Source organism: Cyprinodon tularosa, unplaced genomic scaffold, assembly GCF_016077235.1.
Source record: "Cyprinodon tularosa strain WSP-4 unplaced genomic scaffold, ASM1607723v1 ctg79, whole genome shotgun sequence".
NCBI classification, from domain to species: Eukaryota; Metazoa; Chordata; class Actinopteri; order Cyprinodontiformes; family Cyprinodontidae; genus Cyprinodon; species Cyprinodon tularosa.
Window position 1 is genome coordinate 2676540 of NW_024039551.1, and position 19936 is coordinate 2696475.

The 19936-nt window shown below is 36.9% G+C and overlaps 1 protein-coding gene across 5 annotated transcripts in view; it reads left to right on the forward strand.

The window, feature by feature from the left end:
• mast1a (microtubule associated serine/threonine kinase 1a) overlaps nt 1-19936 on the forward strand; it is a 143714-nt gene that overhangs the window by 59196 nt on the left and 64582 nt on the right. For all 5 annotated transcript variants that reach the window (XM_038271104.1, XM_038271103.1, XM_038271105.1 and 2 more), the window contains 2 exons: nt 9927-10015; nt 19776-19851. In XM_038271104.1, the coding sequence (XP_038127032.1) occupies nt 9927-10015; nt 19776-19851 (165 nt within the window). The remainder of the gene's footprint in view (nt 1-9926; nt 10016-19775; nt 19852-19936) is intronic.

The window sequence follows — 19936 nt, forward strand, 5'->3', positions numbered from 1 at the left end:
AGCGGTTCCTGCTCAATTACCGCCTTTTACCCTCATGAAAATGAAATTAACATTGCAGCTAATCTATAAATGTTGGCAGCTCATTTTTCATTTTGCTGGACTGGTAACTAGTTTGCTTCGTAGACTTAGACACATTTTATTGTCATTTTACACCACAGAGTGTAAACAAAACAAAATTTTGTTTTGTACAGCTTTAATGACATTTTAATTTCTTAAAGTGCAGCAGTGATGAAATCTGAAGGGGCAGCTGGTAAAACAGAGTTGTGAAATAAAACAAAAGAGAGTTGAACTGAACTAAATACCCTCCTCTTTATTCTGTTTATGTTTCAATTATTCTGCACTGGCCTCAGCAACTGTTGCATATACGCTGAAAATTTTAATTGGCTTTGGCTTTAATGATAATTATATTGTTCAGCTTTTTGATGAACTATTTCATATTTTTTGCTACAGTACGTTAACCTCTGACAAACTCTTAAGATGTTTTTTTTTCTTTTGCATAGTTCTCCTTTTGTTGGTTTATAAGTGATTTAAGGTGTGGAATATTCCAGAAAATGTGTGACTCTGCAGCTGCTGACATAGTTGAACATAGGGCTCTGTTTTCCAGCCGCAGGGTCTCTTATATCTTGTTATGTTGAAGTCTGTCATAACGTTTAAAATCAAAACAGTAAATTGTACAGGAGAATGATTTCACCATTAAAGGACAGTGGCTTGCAAAAATATTTTCCCTTCCATAGCATGATCAGCATGTTTCTAAGTTTTCTGTTTATGTGTTGTGCATTTTTACACTTCTGCTTGGTAATGCTGTTTGCTTATTAATGATTTATAACAAACATCTGTGTCCTTCAAAGGACAGCTGAATTTAGGATGTTATTGAAATACATTTAAATTGAGGTGGGACCAATGTTCCCTCTAATTTTTCATGTCTCTGAGCATACACACACACACACACCCACACATGCTAAGTCCTAAACTTATATATTAAAGTTGTATGTGTATATATATATATATATATATATATATATATATATATATATATATTAGGGGTGGAACGGTTCACAAAATCCACGGTTCGGTTCGATTCACGGTTTCGTGGTCACGGTTTTCGGTTCGGTTCGATTCGGTATATGTTCATTGTTACAACGAAAGCCCATAAAAATTAATGAAAAATTCCCCACAAAAATAATGGATTGTAATTATTTTTAATGATCCGCGGAAACCCTGGATCATTTCCGTATGTTCTGCTGCTTTGAATTTAATCATCTCGCGCATGCTCTCTACCATCTCCAAGGGACTCAGAGGGGAGCGGACGGGAGCCACAGTGGAGGCTGTAGGCTTTGCTTTGTGCAGCCGGTCTGGAGCGCAGTGGGGCGGACGCTGACGGAGTATGAGGGATTTCGGGGTTATCATCACATGTTGCTGTTAGCAAAAACAAAACGTGTTGCACTTTTATCCACAACTGTCTTTCCGCTGTCATCGTAGGTCACTCTAAATGCAAAGTGGTCCCATACAGCAGACCTATAAAGTGCTGCTGGCACGTCTTCCAACTCCTGTTCTCTCCCACTCGCCGTACCCACACAATTCTCCACAACAACTGATTTTTTTCCCTGCTACACCCGGCTAAGCTGCTTCGCTTCTTCTTCTTCTTGTTTACTACTGGTGATTGGCTTTGGTCGCAGTACCGCCACCTTCTGCTCTGGAGTGTAATCGCTTCCCCTATGAGAAAAAGGAGCAGCGCATGAACCGAAGGAAACACACGCGAACCGAGACAGTCGAACCGAACGGTTCGGACGGTTTTCATAAATCGTCCATCCCTAATATATATATATATATATATATGGCTATATATATATATATATATATATATATATATATATATATATATATATATATATATATATATATATATATAGAAACCGTGAATCGAACCGAACCGTGGATTTTGTGAACCGTTCCACCCCTAATATACATACAGTGGTTGACGTTAAGGATTTTTACCACTTGCCCTTTGGGCAAGTGACTTCCACATTTAATTTGCCCAGAAACAATTTTTTCTTGCCCAGTATAATGTTTGATAAATATAGTTCCTAATATTCATTTTTGTATATATATCAATGAAACATGTTTGTTTTTTAAACTTTTTGTAATTCAGTATTTTTTAAGTTTCCAGGTTCCTGGTGTGTTTATGCATGCGTCAGATAATGAACTCAAGCCTACATTACCGTGTTAACATGCTTTTCAATCCTTCCTGCACATTCTTTTCAAACTAAACTTTGCTTTAAACTGTTGTGTGCTTGGAAAAATATAAATTGTAATGTTAAAAATCTAAAAAAAACTTGACAGGTTAAAAACTTAAGATAAATCATAAGACAGAAGTCAATGTCACAAATGAATAACTTTTATTTTAGAGTCACGGTATGTTTATACAAGATAATACTATTAATATAATGGGACTTTTCTTGCCCGGCGGAAAAATGCAATGAAATTTTTACTCTCCCAACAAAAAAAAACTACTTGCCCCGGGAGATCGGGCGATATTCATATTTTCATTCTTGGCTTTAATTTGTAAAACGAATGATAGAGGGATTAAAAATGTTAGATTTTCATGCGCCCTGAGAATGCATTAGCAATGCCCATTTGCGCAGCTTAGGACTCGATTTCCCAATCAGTTGAGTTCTGAGACTAGTTGGTGGTACTAGATTTTATGCTTGGGGAACAAAGTAAAAAGAGGGACTGAATGCATTTTATGTTTTATTAAACATCTATGTGAATTTTTCCCTCGTCTTCACAATTTTTTTCCATTCCTTCTGTTGTGGCAGTGACATGACAAAATGTTGAAAAAGTTGTAGGGGTAGAAATAGTAGCAGTATTGCTGCTGCCCGTGTAATGGCTTATTTCTCTTTATCCTGTCGATGTTCTTAAAAGGTTTCCTAGAAAACAAGCAAAAGAAAAGATGAACAAACCTTCTGAATCCTGCATAACAACCTAAAATAATTGACTTTCTTTTGCACCTTCTGATAGACTGACCCTTTCACACGCAAACGTATGAACAGATAAGCCCACATCATGCTCCTCAAACCTCTGACCCCAGTGAATCATGCTGTTCCTGAAAAACAGCCCCCCCGGTGCTCCTCTGTAACACTCAGATCAACTCTACATGATGGATTATGCAATGGATTATGAAGGATTAGGAATCTGGGATTCACAAAAAACAACTCACTGTTCACTTTTCCTGCAGGGTGACATTCTGTCAGTCAGAGCTCATTTAGCCCCGTGCCCCCTTCATTATTCCTCTGTTAGTTTTTGAGGAAACAGTTTCATTTGTCACTGTTTTCTCTTTAGAAATGTGACTCTGAATGTGTTTCTATGGCAACATTGTGCATTCCTCCTTACGTAGGGTTGCTTCTGGCTGCTCCCCTCTTTGGTCCATTGATTTTAGATGGAGGAGAGTCTTGATGAATGAACCTAATTAGATTACATGGTTATAAATATTAGTGTATACTCACTCTTTTCATTAAAGCCTCAGGTTATTTTTCATTTTTAATTCAAAATGAATCATTTATAAGAGGTCGACTGAATGCAGCAGGATACAGATACATACAGCTATGGTTTAATGATGCCATTGTTCTTCTTTCTAACTTCCCACCCAGACACACTCACAGAACGCCACCCTAACAGGTGGCGAGCCTTGTCTGCTGTGGACATAAACGTGAGAGAGTGATTTAAAGCTGTATAGCCATGACACACGTGGGCAAACCTAAATGAACTCCGCCGAGAGCATTTACTCATGGCTTTCTCAGTCAGGTGAATCTGCAGCGTTTTAGTTTAGTTTTATCTCCAGACAGCTTCCTGCAGATAGCATAAAAAACATTCAAGCACATCTAGAAGCTGTTTTTTTTCTTATCTACACCTCTTCCTGGTAAGCTGACAGGTCTGCTTTGCCAAATCTGTATTACTCTTTGCCCACTACCCTTTTGTAGCTAAAATGGTTTCTAAGCATCAGTATCTGCTAAGTTTGATTCCACTTTTTTTTTTACTTTCAGTAAAGAGATTTTAGATATTAAAGAAATAGTACACCCAAAACATGATTAGCCTTCATTTTCTACTCACCCCCATGCTGAACAACACTCCGGAGTACTTTTTTGATATCTCAAATGCATCTGGAGATCTGGGAGGCTTCTTGCTGTCTGCTGACATTCAAATAATGGAGGTCTATGGTGACCGAGACAGAAAGGTCCATAAAAGTCCACAAAAAACGTGTCAATATTCCTCCATACTGCTCGTCCAATGTATTCCAAGTGTCCTGAGTGGGTAGCATTTACTCGAAACGAAGTCATTTAGAATGTTTTTAGAGCATAAACAGTAGTGTATAGGATTTCCTGAAAGTGCCCGCCTGCGCGTTCATGACGCTACGGACGCCGGCAGACCAAACCAGATGAAAGTGCACTTTTTTTCCTGACTCTAAACTTGTACAAGCCGTGAATGAAGGAAAAGTTTGCCCTGATGATTCCCCTTGCAGACCTAAAGGCTGATTTATACTTAGAAACTAGGTCGTCTGCGTAGGAACACAGAGAGGTCCCCGCCCCGCCCCAAACACTCTGCTGCACCTCTCCCAAATTGTAGGTGTCCGCAGACAGAAGCCTCTGATTGGTCAAATCTGCATCCCCTCTACACTATGCGTATTTCCTGTTTGGTACCTTACCGTCTTGTTTTGTTTGTATGACCGCCATTGTGGAAAACAACTCGTGAAGATGGACCAGATAGAGGAGCGAGGTGCGCAAGAATGCTGGGACCCTTTTTCCACCTGGATCCCCGCTCTTTTTCGCCCTCAAGTTCCTCTGTTGTCGCTGTTAGGATAATTATCATTGAAGATGTGTGAGTTTATCACACCCTGGTATTGGCTGCCTGTTGCGCATCAGAACTGACGTTTTAATCTAATTAGGACAATTCCTCTGTCTGGATATACTTTTATAATCTTTATTTTGTACATGGCAAAGATTTTGAAATGGAATGAGAGCGGTGTTCTATTTTGATAAGGCTAAAGCAATGGATGTCTAATCATCTGCTAATGTGTATGATGTAAAATATGATGATGTGGCAGACTGGAGATGTATAAAATGGCTTTTTAACTGTTAATCGGGGCCACATCCTGAGAGGGGAACAGCTGCCATTCTGTAACCCTAAGCAATTTACAATTTCTATCAGAATCTGTTGTCATGTCTCCTGGGTACTTCATACATATAAGTTATGAAATGCTATTTAAAGAGTTTGTCCCGAGTGATCTCTTTTTAGGGAAAGAGCCAGAGAGATAGAGGATCAGTGTGCATACACAGAGCCTATCTTTAACATTGCACAAACTTGCCCCCACTTCCTCACCGCCTTGGCCGTATCTAGACCCACTGCTAGTTTGTGATTGTCCCTCTTACCAAGCTTCAAAATTGGGCATAAATAAAACTATCTGCATCATACCTCCGACAAGCTCACTGTGACATACTGCTGAGGGAGTATAACCAGGCCTTAACTCAGTCATCTACATTAGGGCTATGCGATGTGACTCTGACAAAACATTTTTTTTTTTTGTGCCAATTTTAGGATTACTAATTAATTTAAGAGTCTTTTATTCCCAGTTTTATTGTTTTATGGTCGTGAAGGAAGTCTTGTCTAGATATGGGACTGTTGATATGGGACTCGCATGCATGGATCTGAGCTACAATCCATTCCAGATTATCCTACTTAGACATTTTTGAAAGTTAGTATGTCACCCTAAAAAGGACAAAAACTACAGGAATTGATTCTTCAAAACAATATACTAAAATTGAAGTGTACCAATACAGAACTCGTGGTTTTTTTTAATGAGTTTTTATGCCTTATGAGTTATCTCTGCGGTCCTTTAAAGATAAAGGTCCCCTGCTCAAACTATTTAATGTGTATATAACATCAAACCAGAAATGAATATAAGCAACACAGATGTATAAATATGTGTGTAGCTTTATCAGCAAGAGCCTCAGGAAAATCTGCTCCATCTTTAGTGATTTATTCGGATAATATAGATGTAGGTTTATTGTGATCAGTGTAGGTTGACCCTAAACTGATTTTGGTGCCTTTGCTGACTTTGGTGCACATTGGTGCCTGGACCTCTCTGTAAAACATTTCCTGGAACCGCCACTGATCACACTCACCTTAGACTGGTGGAACGGCGAGAAACTTGATGCTTTACGCTCATTAAATGCAACGTACTTACCAGCTAAAACATAGATTCTTTAAACATGTTTCAAAATTGGTAATACTCTGGCTTAAATATGTATTTGACATGAAGATGCTATATTTGTCCAGATAATTACATCTATTATGGGTAATATTCAGTTATGCAGCCAATAAAGCCACTCTTCACAGTAAAGCCAACACTGAAACACCTTCTGATAAGAATGTAGGAGGGATGTAGGTTCGGATTTTCAAAGCTTGTCCACAGAAGATTTATACAGCCAAACATGGTATTTCTGTCATACATGATCTTTCTAAATTGTTTAAAATTAAGTTGTAGTTTGACCTTCACTGGATGGACTGACATGAAGAATAAGGAACACTCCTATTTAGCCTTTGTTACAGTACAAATGCTTTGAGCAAGATGCCCTTTTCTAGAACTCATTTAAGATAACCATGTTGTAGAGCAAAAAGAGATTTCTGTTTATGGGAAGATTAGATGTTTTGCCCTCAGGAGCTTTCATTGTGTTTCTGTCTTTAAAAGGTCTAGCCAGCTGTGAGCTTTTTGTCTGGCACTTACATGTACACAGCAGCGATGATGACTTCACTCATTTTAATTATTTATCATTTGAACAGAATGAGAGCAAAAAAAAATGGCGCTCAGTCAGAGAACAGCCTGAGAACAGAGTGAACGACCGACCGTCGTTAATCTAAAGGTTATTTATAGCGATTCAAGTTCATTTACTGTAGGTTTCCTGACAAGACTCACGCTCCATCTGGAAGAGGTAGATGCTTAACCTTGGAATATATCGCAAACTGGTGGTAAATATCAGTGGCCTGTTTCAGCTGTAACATGTGATAAATTATGAATCACAACCTGGGAATATATTCGGCTGCTTTGTGTTTGTTTACCTGACTCAGCTTATGAATAGGACGAGCAGGTGGATTCTCGACACAGGAAGTTAAGGACTGAAATTAACTGCTGATTTCAGGCAGGTGTTGGAGCGGAACGTCAAATAAGATAACTGTGTGCATTCTATGTCTCTTCACATTGCATTTTCTCTTTCGCCCCTGTTCCATCCCGTCTGCTCTTGTTGAAAGAGCCAGAGTGAGGGATGCTGTTAAGTCTCCTCCAGCTCTCTCTGCACACAGCCTAATGCATTTCCCTTAAATATTTCAATATATTCCTCTTCTGTTCTGCAAGGCTGAGTACAAGCTCTCCATCAGTTGGTGCCTACACAGGCAGACTGCCACTACGAAAATCCTTCTGCTGGTTCGCTGTCTCAGGATGCCAGAGAAAAGGAGCGACACCAAAAGGGAGAGAGAAAAAGCAGGCAGAGCTCTAAGCGATACAAGATGATAGATACAGGCTTCACACTGTCTGAGACTTGATAAATAATGGAATTTTGTTACAGGGATGTATTTCTGTTGTGTGCTGTTATTTACCATTCGTCCTTGCAGATGTGAGAAGGCATTATGCCTGATGCAATGAGAAGCAAACTTGTTTTTTTTCTCTTCACTGGTTCTGCATTGTTGCAGAAACTGCAGAAGAACAAACAGCTGCAAAGTGTAGTAAGCAAACCAAAGTCGGTACATGACAATAACAACTGTACCATTCACTTCCCACTTTATGATCTGTTATGAAGGACAATAACTCTTCTGCTTCTGTGTATGTGTGTGTGCCTTCCTGTAAGAATCTCCACTGGCACATCTAGTTTTCCTGCAATAACATATGAAGTCTTAACGCTTCATTAATTTCAGTTTTTCATTACGGTGAACAACCCTCTTCCCCTGATCCTCTCCCCTCATCACTCCTTCCATTATGTTCCATGACAGCAGCTGTCATGGAACATAATATCAATTAAATAGTCTTCTTGCTTTGTTGCTTCTTACTGAATAAGCAAATGTTATGAAAGTGTAAAATCCACAAAAACATAATTTACTCATGGTTGCAATATGCTTACACATATATTTTACTACATTTACTATTGGAGCGACATGAAAGGACAAATCCTTAAAGTCTGCATAGTGTCTAAGCAGCTGACTGACGTAGGGCTTCAACTACTGATTATTTTGTTTTATTAGATTAGATTAGATTAGATTAAATGAGTACGGAAGAGAATTAGGGCCACTGAAAAAAAAAAAAAAGTTAACTGATTTTTAAATTTTATTTCAGTTTAACATGGGAAAAAAGTCAGAATTCTGACTTTTTTCTGAGAATTCTGACTTTAATTGTATCAATATATATTGCCATATTTTCCCCAGCTATCAAAATCAAATGATGATATAAAACAGCAAGTGCTGTATATTTTCATCAGAAAATATTGATTAGGTATTATGATCCATGTTGTTTGGGGTTTTCTTCCACTGTGACTGCCTCAAATACAGATTTGGTGCAGAGGTAGCCCATTTTCCCATCAATGTTTTATGTAACCATTTTTTTTTTTTTTATCGATACTAAGAAGTGAAAGATCGATATTATATTGGGCAGCCGAATATCACGATATATCGCCAAAACGATTATTTCCCACACCCCTAATATATACAGTATATCCAGGTATATACAGTATATCAAGATAAATAAGGATTAAGGTGCAAGTGTACATGTATCACACTTAATGAAAAACAAAATCATGATAAGAAATAAAAAAAAAATAAAATACAAGGGAGTAGTAGAGATTTGAGGTGACATATGTACAATCCGGATGGCTTATATATAGGTGGGTTTACTTTTACGTTAAAGTGTAATAGGTAAGGGACAACGGTAGGGTTGTGGGAAATAATCGTTTTGGCGATATATCGTGATATTCGGCTGCCCAATATAATATCGATCTTTCACTTCTTAGTATCGATTTTCAAAAAAAAAAAAATGGTTACATAAAACATTGATGGGAAAATGGGCTACCTCTGCACCACCACTCTGGCAGAAAGCGCTGTGGAGCCCTTTAACTGTGCGTGCAGCACCAAATCTGTATTTGAGGCAGTCACAGTGGAAGAAAACCCCAAACAACATGGATAATAATACCTAATCAATATTTTCTGATGAAAATATACAGCGCTTGCTGTTTTATCTCATCATTTGATTTTAATAGCTGGGGAAAATATGGCAATATATAGTGATACTGCAATATCGTGATAATATCGTATCGTGACTAAAGTATTGCGACATGTATCGAATCGCAACACTTATGCCAATACTCACCTCTAGACAACGGTGAGGTAGTGGTATGACTATTTTTTTCACATATATTGCACAGTCAGCATATGGCACAGAATATTGCACAGTCAATAAATAAAAAAACTATAATATAGCTGCACAGTGGTTTTTACAGGAGTCATTGTGGTTATAGTGCATTATTATAGAGTCTGGTGGCAGCAGGAATGAATGACCTGCGTAGCGCTCTTTCTTACAGACAGGGTGTCTAAGTCTTTGACTAAAGGAGCTGCTCAGCTCCTCTACAGTCTGGTTCAGGGGGTGAGAGGTGGTGTCCATGATGGTTTGGATGGTTTGGACTAATCTGTCAATTATTTTTTTTAGATTAATTTATTAATAATCAGATAGCAAAACGTTCCTCAAAAGAAGACCTTTTACAAAATTAAACAAGGTGAAACTAAAATGTTAGTAGACGATTATTTTAATAATCAATAAATCACGATTTATCCGATTGTTTCAGCCTTAGACTGAAGTACTCACGATAAATACTTATTGCTCTTTGTTCTTGTTCCAGTTGTAGAACCAGTAACCGGAAGAGCCTCATTCTGACCAGTACTTCCCCCACCCTGCCGAGGCCGCACTCTCCATTACCTGGACACATAGGTTAGTATGACGTGTATCTGCTTCTCAGTGTATGAAGAGGATCTGTCTTTGTTTTTATCGATTTATTTGGTTTTCATCTGTTGTCCCTGAAAAAAGCACAAGTTGTACAATAAAATGTCAATATATTAAAAAGAGGAAAAAAGAAAATACAGTCAATAAATAAAGAAACTATATGCAAGTTTCATAAAGGGTTAAAAAAAATAATTCAAACTAACTTCATTGTACATATTGATGGTAAAAGAAACACAGTTGGTCCCAGGATGGGATTAGGAAGGTACCTGCTATAGTTGATTAAAGTCTAGATGTCAAGATTGAGAAACAGCTCATCCACAGATTCTTTATTCTGCTGTCAGATTTTACTTTTATCTTTTTTGTAACTGCATTGATTGTAAAACTTTAAAGTAAAAACTACAGTTAGGTGTTTAAGTTTGGGTTCGGTGAAAAAAATAAGGATATTACCTTAACTTAAGAGAACAAGAGAAATCTTATTCCTTAGCAAAATGGTTGTTCTGTTGTTCCCATCAACAATATTCCGACATAATTCTAAAATCTAACCAATCTTCTTGAAGCAATAGGAGGAGATCAGATAAATCGGTTGGTCCAGAGGAATGATGTCCCCCTGCTTTAGCCATCTTAGTTTGGAACAGGATTTTAAGTTTCAACGCGCTGACATAAACTGCATCTGAGAATCAACTAAAAAAAAAACACAGAATAATGTGAAGGTTGGTGGATCACCATTGTACAGTAAAGTATAGTATAACATCTATGAGGTCTAGAGTGTGTTCACCAAGCAGAATGTTCCTGCTCCAAAACTCTGCCTTTAATCAAAACTAAAATGTCCAACTTCTCACATGGACAAATTAAAAGCCTTATAGAAAAGCACTTAATGTCTTTTATAAAGAAAAACTGTTTAGTAACACTGTTACTAAATTTATTATTATGTCAAATTGTCACTCGGCATCATGTCTAAAAGTATATATTAATATATTTTGGACTGTAACAATTATTTGTATTCTATGCCATTTTCTGTGGATAACTGAAAAATGTATTTTTCACCACTAAAGACGTTCTGTGGATGGTCATTTTGTTTTAATGAAAAATTTGTAACTTTAACCTTTTCACGGTTTACCAAACCTTAGCCAAACCTTTTAGCCTGTAAACCCAAAACTAACAGACTATTGACCGTTTAAAGATACATTTCACTCCATAATTTTATACAAAAATAGGGTACATGTATTTTTCATAATTACATTTAATACATCATTTTAATTGTATTTTTAAGCATTTAATGGGACATTTAATTATTTTATTGTACCTTTTACAATGTCAAAGTGTATGTACTGTAATATTTGAATTTTAAAATTTACCATCTAAAAAGTCATTGTATGTAATTTACTTAAGGGGTCATTCACATATATATGTCTTTCATGATACATTTTGGCCCCTCATATACCTCAGGGATACATTACAATGATCATCTCTTTAAGAGTAACTTGCCCATTTATCTCTTCATTTTTTATGTCAAATTTAAAGATAACAGGAAAGATTATTTAAGCTTTTGAGCGAAATGTACAGTAGCAAGTCTGACTGTCAAACATAAATTTGTTGCTTGTCTCTGAGATAAACCTGAACTCGCCCCAGAAAATCAAAGTGCTCAGATTTATTAGATATTAGTTGGTTTCTGTGTTTTCATGCTATTATCTACTGTTAAAAGCAAGGTATTTGTTGATATTTCCAATATTTAGTGACTTTTCTGACAAAACAAGCAGCAACACAACTACAAAAGTCATTTTTTTTGCCAATTGGATTCAAAATAACTTAAACTCTTTCATAATTTCTCTGTATTAGCAAGGCTGGTCATTTAAATATAGTGAGAAGAAGCATTTTTTCCATCAAGCTAAAAATGTATTTTAAAATGTCATCTTAATGCACTTCATCTGCTTCTAAACTGCTGTATTTATGTCATTGATTCCAGTGTATTTGTATCAGTTTTGTGATATGAAAAATAGCTTAAAGAATATTTACAAAAATCTGAGGCTTTGTTACTAAACAAACTAAGGGAAAAAATATGTTCAAATATGCAAACATGTATAGCTGCACAAAGCATGTAATTTCTCTACAGCCTGAGGAGAAAATGTATCTTTATATTATTGGAGATATCCTGAATCATGGATTCATTAATTTAAGCATTTAAGTATAATTTGATAAGGGAAAATTTACATAAGTTAATTGTTTCCATATTTTTTTTTTTTTTTTTTACTGAAATAATTTGTTGTATAAACAATGAAAGACAAATTGTCTTACTTATATATAAAACTGCATTACTCTTTCTTTATATTAATAAAATTATAATTATAAACTTTGAAAGCATTATAAATTTTAGAGTAATTTATGTAATTAAAAAAGCTTCTAAAGCCTGTAACAAAAAATTTGACATTTGTAGTTTAAACTTACTGTAGCTATATTATTAGATGTTTAGCCATAAAAAAGCAGCATCATACGTTTTGCTTCAAAATTCTCCAGTTTCCCCACCGGGGGCTGGGTGGTAAGCCATTCCAGCACCTGAACACATTTCTCCAGCGGCCATGTCTTTCATTTGCATGCAGAATATAGTTATGCAGATTCTTTTTAAAAATGCATGGATTTTCTTTGAAATAAAAGTGGTCTCCAAGGCAGCATATGTTGCTCTTGAACCTCTGCTGTACTTTTTGCATTAAGGCTGCCACCATGGCGTGCAGGTGGCGCAGTGGTTATTGCGCACAACCCATGTACTAAGGCCTTAGTCCTCGACGACCTGTGGTCCTTTGCAGCATGTCTCTCCCTCTCTCTCATGCCCTATTTCCTGTCAGCTTACTGTCAGAAAAACATGCCACTAGATGCCACCATAGCTGAGCTTTGCCAGGGGGACTGGTACAAACCTATACCATCGCAGAGCCCAGTTTGGTTATGAATGAGAATTTTCAGGTTATTCTTGTCTTTGGTCTAAAGAACGGAGCATCCATGCACGTTCCAAACTAATCACTAATTTACTTTTTGCAGGATTAAAGCCTTCTTCATTCCTTGAATACATAACATGAAACAGAAACATTTCCTGTAATCCTTGCCTCATTCACTTGACCCACTCTGCAAAATTCTCTTGCCACCCTGGAATCAACTGAACTGTCACACCCCTAAAAACAACTCTCTGGTGGTCTTCAACATATTGTAGTCACCTAGTGCTCTTCTTTAGCCATTGCCTTTTCTTAAACGTCCGAGATCTCATATTGCCCTGGATTTCATTACTGGACTACCACCATCTAAGAGTTTCACCAGCATCCTCTCTATAATCGAACGCTGCTCGAAAGCCTTCCATCTCATCTCTCTTTGTTGACTTCTATCCTTCCTTGAGACAGCTCAGCTCCTTACTTAGCATGGTTCCTGCCTTAATCGATTCCCATGTGAAATCCTTTTGGACAGAGGTCTGGTAGGAGTTTTGTTCCTCTTTGGTGGCTAAGACTGCTCTCAGTTCAGGTTTTTATTCCCAAACATATGGTCAATCCAAACACTTTAACCAGAAGTTTGAGGAATCCCTCTGCTGCCTGAGTTCACACCCAACATCATTTAGTACTCAGTTGCCTTGGGTCGAATATGCACATAATTATCACACTTCCTCTGCTATTGGTCTGTGTCCTCTCTAGGATACCAACCTCCCCTACCCATATGATGAGCAGGATGTTGCAGTTACAGGTGCTGGTCATAAAATTAGAATATCATGAAAAAGTAGATTGATTTCAGTAATTCCATTTAAAAAGTGAAACTTGTATATTATATTCATACATTACATACAAACTCATATATTTCAGATGTTTATTTTGTTTAATTTTGATGATTACAAATGACAACAAATGAAAATCTCAAATTCATCATATCAGAAAATTAGAATATTACTGAAGACCAATAAAAACAAAGGATTTATAGAAATGTTGGCCAACTGAAAAGTATGAACATGAAAAGTATGAGCATGTACAGCACTCAGTATTTAGTTGGGCCTCCTTTGGCCTGTATTACTGCAGCAATGCGGCGTGGCATGGAGTCGATCAGTCTGTGGCACTGCTCAGGTGTTATGATAGCCCAGGTTGCTCTAATAGTGGCTTTTAGCTCTTCTGAATTGTTGGGTCTGGTGTATTGCATCTTCTTCTTCACAATACCCCATAGATTTTCTATGGGGTTAAGGTCAGGAGAGTTTGCTGGCCAATTAAGAACAGGGATACCATGGTCCTTCAACCAGGTACTGGTAGCTTTGGCACTGTGTGCAGGTGCCAAGTCCTGTTGGAAAATGAAATCTGCATCTCCAAAAAGTTGGTCAGCTGCAGGAAGCATGAAGTGCTCTAAAACTTCCTGGTATGTGGCTGCGTTGACCCTGGACCTCAGAAAACACAATGGACCAACACCAGCAGATGACATGGCACCCCAAACCATCACTGACTGTGGAAACTTTACACTGGACTTCAAGCAACGTGGATGAAGTGCCTCTCTTCTTTTCCTCCAGACTCTGGGACCTTGATTTCCAAAGGAAATGCAAAATTTACTTTCATCAGAGAACATGACTTTGGACCACTCACCAGCAGTCCAGTCCTGTTTCTCTTTAGCCCAGGCAAGACGCTTCTGACGCTGTCTGTGGTTCAAGAGTGGCTTGACACAAGGAATGCGACAGCAGAAACCCATGTCTTTCATACGTCTGTGTGTGGTGGTTCTTGAAGCACTCACTCCAGCTGCAGTCCACTCTTTGTGAATCTCCCCCACATTTTTGAATGGGTTTTGTTTCACAATCCTCTCCAGGGTGCGGTTATCTCTCTTGCTTGTACACTTTTTTCGACCACATCTTTTCCTTCCCTTCGCCTCTCTATTAATGTGCTTGGACACTGAGCTCTGTGAACAGCCAGCCTCTTTAGCGATGACCTTTTGTGTCTTGCCCTCCTTGTGCAAGGTGTCGATGGTCGTCTTTTGGACAACTGTCAAGTCAGCAGTCTTCCCCATGATTGTGTAGCCTATAGAACTAGACTGAAAGACCATTTAAAGGCTTTTGCAGGTGGTTTGAGTTAATTAGCTGATTAGAGTGTGGCACCAGGGGCCATCAATTTTGAACCTTTTCACAATATTCTAATTTTCTGATATGATGAATTTGAGATTTTCATTTGTTGTCATTTGTAATCATCAAAATTAAACAAAATAAACATCTGAAATATATGAGTTTGTATGTAATGTATGAATATAATATACAAGTTTCACTTTTTAAATGGAATTACTGAAATCAATCTACTTTTTCATGATATTCTAATTTTATGACCAGCACCTGTACTTCTTTCAAGCACCAAATTTGGAGCTGCAGACCAGTCTTTTGAAATCCAGGCAGTGCTCAGTTTCTTCATAATTCGACCCTAAGCTAAGCTGCTGGATCATTTAAAGATATATCCTGTTTTTCACGTCTCTCTCTGATCAAGCTTCTCCTTTCTAGTCTTCTGCTTGGATTTTCATTACCTTCATGCCCAACCTCTAGCCCAACGTCTCTTACAAGTAGGGATGCACGATATAATCGGCCCCCTATCGGTATCGGCCTGTATCGGCCTTAAAACTGAATATCGGACATCAGCCACCCCACCGATATTTAACCCGATATTTGATCAGCTTCTGAGTTTCTAAAGTCTAAAAAAAAAAAAAATACTACTTCTTCTTCTTCCTCAGAAACTTGTTTTTTACAGACTTAAAAACTTCTAAAGACGAGGGAAAAAATTTTGATACATTAAAATATCACAATATCTTCATATGCTGATATATTGCCATTTAAAAACACCATATCAATCTCTTTTACTAATGAAATATTGCTATATGTCATCGTTATGCTACGAAATATTTTTATATATTGACGCGGTATCGATCTATTTTACTAACAAAATCTCAAAAGAATTTGCAAAATATCACGAGAGTTTGTAACAGAACGATGAAATTTCACAAGATTTTGAAAGTAAAATAGATCGATACCGCGTTTTTAAAAATCAATTTGATATCAGCATATGAAAATATATTTGAGTATATTATTTTTCAAAGTGTCAGAAATGGATAACAGAACTACTATTTTCAACGACTACTTATTTTTGTCCAGCTTTAACATCGGTATCGATATCGGTTATCGGCTTTTAAAATATTTTTAAATTTTTAAACGTTTTTAAACGTTTTAAAATATCGGCATATCGGATATCGGCCAAAATCCCAATATCGTGCATCCCTACTTACAAGTACCAACGCTCTTGGATCTTAGTCACAATCTCCTGGAGCTCTGGGGTACAGCCTGCAAAGCGCGCCGAACCAAATCCATGCTACCTCCCATTCATATCTTAAGTGAGCAAATCAACCAGTCATCTGTTGTCATAACCAACTTCTTCCTGATCAGTCTGCTTTCTCCGCTTAGCCCAACCAGAAAGTTCAACTGACTTCCTGCAGTTTTCTGAGTCCAGATTCTTGTTGTAAATAAAACATTAAAATACACAGGTTCTCTTTGTGATTCTGCATATTGGTATAAAAACTACAAACCAACATGACAACTACATTGCCTTCAGGGATTGTTGGGTTCTTTCTTTTAATCAGCTAAATTGTAGTTTGTAAATGGTGGTAGATAAAAGAGACAGAGAAAAATAAAAGGAGAATATAGGGAGGAACATTTTTAATTTATGAGAGAGGGAAACAAAATTAGGCTTTTAAACAGGTTGGATCCATTTTAGATCATGAAGAAGCAGCAACCCTGTTTTGCTATGGAAGTTTTTGGTCAACATATCAAAAATATTAGCATTTCAAGCGCCACAATGAATAGTGCCTGCAAAGTGCTCTTTTTGCTAAGTCAGAAATGGACCATGCTAAATATTTTTTTAAGACTTTAAGACTTGTCATGTAGCTGACAATGTTCTTTGTCAAGCCTTGGATCTTATCCTCTGCACACATCAATGTCACTTTTTATTAAGTGTTTAAATATTGAGCAGCCATAGTCCTACCCTGTGGTCACAGCTACAATAGGTCCCAGTGTTGGGACCTTGGGGTACTAGATTTACTGGATATAATCTGAGGTCTGACCTCATAATCCCTTTACCGCTGGTTTTGTGATAAGGACAAAAACATTTTTTTCGGCTTGGATCTTAATAAATTCATAAAAACACTATTTTTTATTTCTTATGAGCATTTTGAATATCATTTTCTCGACCAGATGGATGAATATAAAAGCGCTTTCAGTGAAAAAACAAATTTCCTACCTATTTTAGTTTGTATTCTGTGGAGTCTATATGAATACTAATTAAAGTTATAAGCACTCTATTTACGGTGAACAGCATTTAGACTGATCTAAATTCAAAAGACTGTCAAGAAAATCTCATGAAAGTTTGGCGATGAGCTCAAAGCGAAGCCTTTGCTGTATGAAGTGTTTTTCCACCTTGTGATATTTGAAAAGGATAGTTTGCCTTTGATAGCTGTACTCTCTGGTAGCTTTGAAATTGCTTCTTGTTGATTGGTGGAGTCCAGCAAGAGTTCTGTCTTTCTAAAGACCCTTTAACTTTGGAGGGAGACCCAGCTGTGTCCCAGTAAAACCAGCCAGAATGCGGATGATGGTCTTTAATTAAGTCAATGCAGGGGCTTTGGTCAAGCATTAGACACACAGTGGTAGTTTTGATACATTATAGTGGTATAAGGTATGACAGAATGTAGAGGATTCTTAGCTATAAAACACTCCAGTTGTAATAGTGGCGTCATGTGAGCATCACTTAATCTTCAAGCTTGTACCTGCATCCACATTTCTGAGGGAGGTATTTTAGTTTGGGGCCCATGTTGTTTTTAAATCACAGACATGGATAATAAGATCATCCTGCTGGTTAATAATGCATGATAGGACAGCATGAGAGCAGCTCAGGGACATGGAACGTAGGGGAGAAAAATGCTAAGTGCTTTTCCACATTATGACTTCTTTCACCGTGAAATAGGGTTCCAAAAATTTCAGGATATGCATGTAAAAGTGAATAATATGTTTAATGGATTTTTTTTTCTGGAATCAAATAAAGCTTAGATTGAATTAAATTACATTACTCATATTTTGGGAAGCTTAATAAAGGTTTCCTCTAGTTTGCAGGGGATATAACGACCAGATGTCCTCTGGCACCATCTGACTCCTACATATGTTTTCATCTTCCCTGATAAAAGCAAATAACTAATTTACTGTCTTTATTTAACTGTCTGCATCAGTTTTTTTGGAATTAGATTTGTAAACATTCAGCAGCTACTGTGCCTATAAGTATGAGCTCCACAATGTCCATCGTTGACTTGAGAAAATATTGACATCGAATCCCCCTGTAATAGTAACTTGGTGTGAATACAAGAGTGGACTTAAGTTTGTGGATTTCGCTGCAAAAATAAGACTTAGGACTTGAAATAAATTTTTGTCCTAAAGAATTGACTGAAACTTGAGTCTAAGTAGCAGTATTGTCTCATGTAATAAAGACGTGAAAGGACTGCAGCTAGTGCAGAGGTTTTTATTTTTATGTAAAGAGATGTACTTGGTTATGAGCCAGTGCTATTGAAGGATTATGGTATGTTAATATGTACCTGTTCAGATTAGCTGCAGCTTTGGGTAAAAGCAATTAGGTCTCCTTCATTCTAACTTTGTAATTAATGACTTGGGCTAACTTTAGAACAAAATAAACATAACTTACCTACTATTCTCTCACTATTAAACCACCCCTGACATATGAAAAGGACATTTCTGTTTAAAAATGTCAAAAGTACTCTCCTTTCTTTTTCTCCTCAAGTATAGTACCCATTAATTACTCATTCATAATTTGTTAGTTTGTATTCATGTTGCTTTCTAGAATAAAAGATAAAAGTTATAAGTAAGTAGGTTTAGAAAGTAGTTTTCCAGCTCTATGTGAAACATTGGTTATCCATTGGTGTTAACTTTATCATAACAAAACAGTTTTCTAAATCATTTGAAAATACAACATTTACAGGTACATATTCTAACTCTATTAAATTTGATCTGCTTTCAAAATAACTTAAAGCAGCCTTTAGCTGATGTTTGTACGAGAAATTAGTTCTAAAAGAGATAATTGTAATTAAATGCTAAAAGATTGAAAGTTGATTTTTAAATGTCCTTGTGAAAGTGCACAATTACAATAGGTGTAGGGGAGTAAATGAAAAATGAAAATGTTTATTTCAGTCATTTAATACTCCAGTACTCATTGGGGACAGGGAACTTAAAAAAAGGGGCTTGTAAACATTTCTAAACCTCACAAGTTACAAGCAAAAACAGTAAACATGGAGTTCCTGTATTCTTTTTTGTGATATATTTGATAAACCTGTTTATAGTTAGAATTAAGATTCCCTATACTTATGGAGGTAATTTTGAACTACGTGCATTGTGCATTGTAACTGAATTTGAAGTTGTAGAGAGAAATAAAATAAAGAATTCCAAAGTTACAGTGCACGAACTGGAGCAAAACTGAGAATGATAGAGGTTTCTGATTTGTGCACAGTTTGTGTACTCCACAGTTTGAAGAGGTGTTACCTTTTTGTAAACATTATACAGTTATAAAACCTCCATGTTATTTTTCTCTGTAATTTTAAATTTGCTTTTAAATCAAAATATATTTTACCTTTTGTGCTAAAAACAGAAGAAACCAATCAGAGACATTGTCATTAGTACTGACTGTTCATCTTTGTATCACTGTTCTCTCTATATTTGTTTTATCAGGAAGCAGTCCATTGGACAGCCCGCGCAACTTTTCACCAAGCGGACCTGCCCACTTTTCCTTCGCCTCATCCCGAAGGTTGGCTTTTCCTTTTCACACACCATTTCTAGTAACTCATCCACTTTATAAAAGCTCAAGGCAGCTCAGTTAAATTGTTCCTTGA